The 8,869-nt window shown below is 33.6% G+C and overlaps 1 protein-coding gene across 6 annotated transcripts in view; it reads left to right on the forward strand.

The window, feature by feature from the left end:
- RNF2 (ring finger protein 2) overlaps nt 1–8,180 on the forward strand; it is a 49,145-nt gene extending 40,965 nt beyond the window's left edge. For all 6 annotated transcript variants that reach the window (XM_035719301.2, XM_035719300.2, XM_025430085.3 and 3 more), the window contains 3 exons: nt 3,774–4,046; nt 4,768–4,939; nt 5,252–8,180. In XM_035719301.2, coding sequence (XP_035575194.1) covers nt 3,774–4,046; nt 4,768–4,939; nt 5,252–5,353 — 547 coding nt within the window. In that variant the 3' untranslated portion in view covers nt 5,354–8,180. The remainder of the gene's footprint in view (nt 1–3,773; nt 4,047–4,767; nt 4,940–5,251) is intronic.
- The last annotated feature ends 689 nt before the right edge of the window (nt 8,181–8,869 follow it).

Genomic DNA, 8,869 nt, shown 5'->3' on the forward strand with positions numbered 1-8,869 from the left:
GACCTCATTTTCCTATCTTACTCAGCAACATTTGACACAGTTATTTCTCTTTGAATGGTTTTCTTCACTTGGCTTTCAGGAGATGATATTCTTCTGGTTCCTTTCGTATGAATTAGCTATTCCTTAACTCATATTTAACATGTCCAATACTGAACTTTTTATTCTTACCCCCTACTTCTTTTTATTCTTGCTCATTTCAGTTGATGGCAACTTTGCCTTTGCTTTAGCCAAAAACTTTGGAAATTTTGAAAACTTTGAAACATTTCTCTTTTTTTTCACATTATATATTCCAATCTGAGAATAAATATACTTTTAACTTTTTCCATAATATATCCAGGTTGGTTTAGGCCACCACCATTTTTCTTTCATTTCAAGAATTGAAATAGCCTCCTAATTGGTCTTTCTACTTTCCATGCTTATCTTTACAAAGTCTGTTCTCAGTACAGCAGCCAGAGTGATTCTGTTAAATTGAAAGTCAGGTCATGGTTCTCCTTTGCTTTGGAGTCTCTTTTATCTATCTTCTCTTCATTTTCAGGTTAAAAGACCTTAATGATGGCTTCCAACACCCTGCATAAATTGGGCACTTTCTTACCTTCATTCTTGTTTCCTTTCCTAATATATTCAGGTCTCAATGAGAGGCATCATTTTCCAAAGTAGGGAATGCCAGTAAAGCTGCATCCCAGGCAAGTGTTTCTCACCTTGGCTGAACATCAGAATCATGAAAGTTTTAAAATTTTAGGTCCTCCAGTATCCTCCCAAACCAAGCAAATCTGAATCTTTGATTGAGGTCCAAGCATTGCTATTTTTAAGGTTCCAGAAGTGGTTCTGAAGATGTGTTACATTCTAACTATATTAAACTGACCTACAAACTAAACTCTGTTTAGCAAAGTAAAATAAAGTATTAAGTGTTGAATATATTTATTTTTAAAAAATCCTACGTTTCTAAGAGTTTGAGGGACTTCAGTGGTGTTCATTTTAGTTTTTGAGCAGGACAGAGAATCCCCTTTGCAAAATCTTTTATAGTCCTTTTGATTTTGCTTGAACATTTCTAGTGGTGGGAGTATCTGATAGAAGCTCCTTTTATTACAGCTTCCTTGCTGTTCTTCAGACTTCCCAGTGTGGTACTTAATATTCTCTACGGAACCCTCTTCCAGATAATCCACATATAACACTCTCACTTTCTTCAGATGTCTAAGTTCCCATCTTCCACCTCAGAACTCCATAACTATCTTATCTCCCTTATTCATTTTTCTCCACAGTACTTCTTCTCTAACATGTAGAACAATAATATAAGCCCTTAGAGGGTAGAGACTGTCAGTATTATTGAGTCTTATAACTCCAGTGCTTAGAACCATGCTTGGCTTCGAGTAATAGAGTAATATTATATCTTGTATCAATACTAGATGTATCAAATCATTTGTATAAATACTATAAGTAAATATTTTTGAGTGTATGAATTTTTTGAAATTCTTCCTTTATATTGAATTAAAATTAATTTCTTATGAGTATAATACTATCAAATCATTTGTGTAATACTACAAGTAAATATTTTTGGATGTGAATTCTTTTGAAGTTCTTCCTTTATATTGAATTAATTTCTTACATGTAGCAGTCTTGATCTGTCTTTGTCAAAACTCTTTTTTTTTTTTTTTTTTTAAGATTTTATTTTCATGAGAGACACACAGAGAAAGAGAGAGGCAGAGACACAGGGAGAGGGAGGAGCAGGCTCCACACAGGGAGCCTGATGTGGGACTCGATCCCGAGACCCCCACATCTTGATGCTCAACTGCTGAGCCACCCAGGCGTCCCTGTCAAAATACTTATATTGGATTCTGTACTTATTTCAGATTTCACTTCTATTAGTTCTTTAAATAGTAGAGGCTAAATATTGGCATTCCTAATTACTGTTACTGTGCCTCATATGACATTCAAGTTTGGTGGTATATGTCTTATGCTGCCTCTAGAATAGTATGTAGTATTACACATATGATTTGATAAGAAATTTGATTTGATTGCAAGTAAGCTATTAATCTCTGTTATAAACATTTTAAGAGTAATAGCTGAAATAAAGAAACCTAGCTCTGTCACCTCAGACTGGAAAGAAGTTTGGGTAAAAATAAATACATCAAGACGAGTAACTGTGTTAATTACTTTATTAGTTAAATGAAGCAACATTGCTTTTGCCTTACCTGTAGATTTTAGGAAATATTTAAGGTCTTTGTATTTTCACTGTTGATTTCTTTTGTTTCATTATTTTGGCCTGTTATATATATGTATTTTAAATTGTGATTAAAAAAGATACAATGTAAAATTGACTATCTTAACCATTTTTAAGTATACAATTCAGTATTGTAAGTACGTTCACATTATTGTACAACCAATTTCCAGAACTTTTTTCATCTTATAAAACAGAAATTCTGTACCCATTAAACAGCTCATTTCCTCCTCATCTCCTGGCAACCACCATCCTACTTTCTGTTTTTATGAATTTGGCTACTTTAAATACCTCATATAAGTGGAATCGTGACTGGCTTATTTCACTTTTTAAGACTAAGTAGACTAAATAATATTTCATTGTATCTGTTCATATTTTTTTTTTTTTAAGATTTTATTTATTCATCAGAGACAGAGAGAGAGGCAGGGGCATAGGCAGAGAGAGAAGCAGTCTCCATGCAGGAAGCCTTATGTGGGACTTGATCCTCGGACACCAGGATCACGCCCTGGGCCGAAGGCAGATGCTCAACTGCTGAGCCACCCCAGTGTCCCCTGTTCATATCTTTTTTGATCATAGTTTTGTCATTTGATATATTAATGACACCTTTTTTTTTAATGATACCTTCTTAATTTTAAAATAATCTATAGATTTCTTAAGCAATATTTTGTGTATTTTTTGTGTATTTTTTAACGTTCTTTTTTATGGGCTATGATTTCCTTGTACTGGTAGTAAACATGTAATAATGATACTGTGTTAGAAGTGTCAGTCATTTCTGCATATTTCTTTCATATACAGATAGAGAGGGGGCCAGTGTGGCAGAATGTATATCAGTATCACATCCTAGCTCTAGTTCTGGCACTTACTAGCTTATAACCATGGGGCTTTGAACTTCAGTTTCTTTTGTTTTCTCAACTATAAAATGATGATAATGTTAACTCCTTTGATTGTTTTGATGAGTAAGTCAGATCTGGACACAAAGCACCTTGCCCAGTTACTGCTTTTTTTGTTCTGTTTTTGAGCTTGTTAGAATGCTTCTATATCCACGCTCTAATGATTTAGATATCAGTCTCATTTTTCTCACTAGAATGATTTTATATTGCATTAGCAGACTTTGAGTGAGGTTGGCAGGGAGGGATTGCTTACTATTCCTCTTAAATCTTGTTTCCTCAAGAACTTCTCATCAAAGAGGCCCAGATATCTTCCCTCAGAACTTTTAAATTTTCATTTCTGAATCATGCCTTTCTTTAGATTTAAAATCTCATAACAAAAAAAGTTTATCAACATGTAAATAAAGGTTTGCCAGTAATTCCTATAATCAACAAAGAAAATTATTAAATGAATATAAACATTTCTTTAAGTCATTCAAACATATGTGTATGAGTGTGGTTCTTTGGAACTTTCTGGGACGTGAGGGAAATAAATGTCATTATCCAACTTGGAGCAAATTCAATTATGAAGACTTTTAGAATTCTGAAGTTCAGTAAACATGGTTCAAAATCAATGCATTGAAAAGAGCCAAATGTAAATTTCATGCAACCTCTTAAATTTCCTTCACTAGATTACAGCGAGGCAAGAAACAACAAATCGAAAATGGTAGTGGAGCAGAAGATAATGGTGACAGTTCTCACTGTAGTAATGCTTCCACGCACAGTAATCAGGAAGCAGGACCTAGTAACAAACGGACCAAAACATCTGATGATTCCGGGCTTGAGCTTGATAATAACAATGCAACAGTGGCAATTGATCCAGTAATGGATGGTGCTAGTGAAATTGAATTAGTATTCAGGCCTCATCCTACACTAATGGAAAAAGATGATAGTGCACAGACAAGGTAAGTGTGTAGGTTAGTTTCAGATGATCTGAATTCACAATACTTAATTTGGAGTTAAAAGGCAATTTTGTGTAAGAAATAAGGGCAATATTTGTCATGCCAGTGATTGCCAGGGTTCTGTTGGATGTTCCAGCTGCCTAGACTGTAGATTTTCCTTCTTTGTCATGTGCTCCCTACCCACATTAGTGTGTATAAAAGAAATGACTCTCCTAGATAGAGGAGGATGAAGAGTCATATGAATTTAACTTGTTCAGTGGCTGACTGAATGGTATACTATGCTTTGAAAACATTTCAAGGTTAGTGTTTCTCAGCTCTGTCTTTAAAAACCAGAAAATGGATCAATTCTTAGAAATTTGCTCGTATTTTTTACTATTCCCTTTGCTGCTGTAGATGGCAGAATTTTGCTTGTTGGAGTTGAGAATGCCCCGTCCCCCCCTCGCCCTCTCAGTACTCCTTGTGTGTGTTTGACTTTTGTCATTTTATATCATATTTATGGGTGGTAAGGTAGACATGTCCTTAGACAGATGGTGTGTACTTTCCCCTCTTCTGTACCTTTCAATAAAAAATGTTTAGGTAATAGAGGAATAAATTTTTGATACTATTTTGTCAATAATTGAGACATTTACATTTTATTTAGCTTGTTAAAAATGTAATAGTTCTATAATTTGAGTGTTTTTATCAGTAATATAGAAATTAAATTATTAATGATTTATTTTTCCAGGTACATAAAGACTTCAGGTAATGCCACTGTTGATCACTTATCCAAGTATCTGGCTGTGAGGTTAGCTTTGGAAGAACTTCGAAGCAAAGGAGAATCAAACCAGATGAACCTTGATACAGCCAGTGAGAAGCAGTATACCATTTACATAGCAACAGCCAGTGGGCAGTTCACTGTGAGTATTCAAAAGAATAGGCTGTTGAAACTGGGAGCATAGTCACTATCTGAGACTAGCAGGTGTTTTTTTTGGGGGGGGGGGGGCTAATGAAAATGGTTCAGGACCTTGAGACCCTGACAGAATGAGAAATTGCAAAGGGGTAGTTACCTTTTTTGATATCAAAAAAACAATCTTGTGGTTGTCCTTTTATGAATAGTATAAGTGACAAGAAATTTTATCCTAAGGTTTAAAAAAAATGGACTTTGATGTTTGTTGCATCTCTCTATTGTGCTTTGAGCATTTTTTTAATTCTTTCTTTTTTTGTTTTAGGTATTAAATGGCTCTTTTTCTTTGGAATTGGTCAGTGAGAAATACTGGAAAGTGAACAAACCCATGGAACTTTATTATGCACCCACAAAGGAGCACAAATGAGCTTTTACTAAAACCAAGTCTGAGAATGAACTTTTTTTATAGCCTATTTCTTTAATATTAAAGATGTAATGTCTTTACTTTTATGGACAGAATCTTGGATATGTTGTTCAGTTTTCTTTCTGAGCCAGACTCGTTTACACTATTAGAATCTTTTCCCCTTAATTTAAGATTTCCTTTTCGAAAGGGACTGCAATTATTCAGGATTTTTCTTTCCTTTTAAAAGTATATCTAAGTTGTATGTTTTCACGAAGTATGGTTCCATTTGGAGCACCCTTTTGACCCAGGAATTTTTCATAGTTCTGTATTCTTAAGTGAAGATTCAGTTGGCTATCTTTTCCCTCCCCTCAAAAGTTTTTTAGGCCTACAGAATGTTAATATGTATTTTGACTTTTTTTCCTGGAGTCTTGTATATTTATAGTTTTCTATATAAGCTGTAGTATCTTCATGAAGACCAAGGCTCAAATTTACTGTGCTTAAAAAACAATTCTCATAGGATTATTATTTTCATGGTATTTTCTTCCATAATATCTCATTTTTTAAAAAAGGTTCTTTATGAACTTAGTGTCCATTGTCATGCAATGTTATTTTTTTTTCCATTTTTTCCCTCTAATTTTGGAATTTCTGATCCTGGGAAAGAGAAACAAAATGTCAAGTTCTTTGAGAACTTGGTTCATTTACAGATTTCACTGAAGAAAGAAAAATTAAATTGGTCTTATGTAGTCTTTAAGTGTGTATTTAAAGAGGTCTTTTTTGTATTAGCTTTACTGCCACTTCAGTTCCTTTTTTATGTGTATTTGATTTTTTTTCTATTAAAGTACCAGAGATATGGAGATATTTTGCACTTTAGCCTGGATGAAAGTACAAGATATGTTCAAAGCTTCCCTAATTCTTTTCTTATTGATAGCCAAGTAAGTTTCAAGAATAGCATGGCACATACACTGGCACATAAAATTGGGGGAAAAAAAAAAGTTTGTTGGATAAGTGTGTTCAGCATTTTGGGTGGCCCTGTCAGTTTATAAATTTGGTGCTCTGCTAATCACACTCTAGAGAAGCAAGTTAATGGAGCTTCAGTCCTGCCCTAGTGAAAGATTATTCTGTAGAAGAATAGCAAGTAGGGTAAAGTCATTCTACTCTTCTTAATTTAATTTTATAATGAGGAACAGTGTTGGGCTTTTGGAGTCAAGGTTTTTTGAAAACAGATTAGAAATAAGATTGACTTGTGTGTTACTTTTCATCATTGTCCTGATTCCAAGTATGTTCCAAGTTTATAATTATTAGAGTATTTACAAAGACTTGACTGCATTGAGAAATTAACTCCAAAGGGTTTTTTTTGCTAGGGGTGAGTAGTCCTCCAGTACCATTTTAACTAAATAACCTGTGTAGTAGACATTGTAAATATTTCTGTCATTTTTGACAGATTGGGGCCAGCTTGGTGTTTTAAATCTTCAGCCCAGTATGAAAACTTAAAGGCTCATTAAATTTTTTACCATTTTATTGAAAATATTTAAAATCTGTTTTTACAGTTTTATCAGTCATCTGTGTCATGAAATTTGAAGACCACCAAAAATCAAGGGAAATTTTGTATTCAATTCCTTTTCTGGTGTAATGTTAAGTTGTATAGATTATTAATGCATGTCCACTAAATATAACCCTGGTTTTGTGATATAACTGCTTAGATTTTATTGGTGATATTAGATTAGTGGTTGCATTAAATAACTAAATTCCCATTGTGATTAATTGAAATTTTGTCTTGAAGCAGAAAATTATTTGTGAATATAAGCTTTGTGCTTAGAGAATGTATGTGTTTCTGTCAGTATGGGAGGATGTAAACTTTCTGCATCATTAGCAAATTCATTAGATATATAATTCTTTGCAAAGTAGAATAGGTATTTGGTAGAGCATTGAGTGTGTGGGGTGTGTGTGTGTGTGTGTGTGTGTGTGCCCACAAATATGTGTTTGGTGGGTGGGTACTGTTTACCATTACTTCCAATCAAGGTTTTATAAAGTATTCTCTAAATAACTTCTGTACCCACCTTTTCAATTGAAGAACAAAAGGCTCACCAAATGAGGTAAGGGCCTTTTGGATACACTATCATTTTAAAATGCATTATGATAAAACATACATAACCAAATTTACCATTTGAACCATTTTTACATGTACAAATCAATGGCATTAAGTACATTCACAGTGTTATGTACATCACCACTATCTAGTTCCAAAACTTTAAATTTATCATCCCAAACACAAACTCTGGATTCATTAAACAGTAACTCTCCCTGCCTTTTATCTGCCAACCCATTTGTAACCTTTATTCTTCTTTCTCTCTTTGAAGTTGATTTAGGCACCTTTTGTAGGTGGAGTCATGTATTATTTTTCCTTTGTGTTTGTCTTATTTCATTAAGCATAATGCTTTTAAGGTTCATTCATGTTGTATGTTTATATCACATTTTGTTTATCCACTTACCTTTGGATGGACACTTTTTGCTATTGTGAATAATGCTACTATGAACATTTTTGTACAAGTAACTGAGTCCCTGTTTTAAATCTTTAGAGTATATACCTAGAAGCAAAGTTGCTGGAATATAGGGTAATTCTATGTTTCATTTTTTGAGGAACCCCAAATAATTTTCCACAGGGGCTGTACCATTTTATATTCTCATCAGCAATGTACTAGGATTCTAATTTCTCCACATTTTCACCAACACTTGTTATTGTAGTTTTGTTTTTAATAGTTATCCTAATGAGTGTAAAGTGTTAATTCATTGTAGTTTTGATTTACATTTCCCTGATGGCTTGTGATACTAACTAAAACATCTTTTCATATGCTTGTTGGCTATTTGTATATCTTCTGTGGAAAAATGTCTATTCAAGTCTTACTTTTAATTCAATGGTTTGTTGAGTTGTAGGAATTTTTAATCTGTTATCAGATACATAATTTACAAATATTTTGTCCCTGTTTACTCTCTTGACAGTGTCCTTTGATGCACAAAATTTTTAATTTGATGAAATCTAGTTTGCCTCTGTTGTTGTCATTGTGGCCTATGATTTTGGTGTCATATCCAAGAAAATATTACAAATCCAGTGTTAGGAAAATCTTCCTATATGCTTTCTTCTAAGAGTTTAATTTATAGTTTTAGCTCTTACATTTAGGTCTTTAATCCTTTTTGAGTTTTGTGCCTGGTGAAAGGAAAGGATTGAACTTTGTTGTTTGTTTTTGGATATCTAGTTTCCTCAGCACCATTTGTTGAAAAGACTGCTCTTTCTCCATTGCATTGTGTTGGTGGTCTTTCTTGAAATTAATTGAGACCATATTATGTGAGGGTTTATTTCTGGGTTCTGTAGTCCATTGGTGTGTGTGTGTGACACACACACACACATATACATACACCACACATATATATATGACTGTCCCTTTGCCAGTACTGTTTTTTTTTAATGCCAGTACTGTTTTAATTACTGTAACTTTGTTGTAAGTTTTACATTATAATCTTAAATCCTTTGAACGCTGTGAAGAA

The sequence above is a fragment of the Canis lupus genome, chromosome 7 (assembly GCF_003254725.2).
Source record: "Canis lupus dingo isolate Sandy chromosome 7, ASM325472v2, whole genome shotgun sequence".
Taxonomy (NCBI): Eukaryota; Metazoa; Chordata; class Mammalia; order Carnivora; family Canidae; genus Canis; species Canis lupus.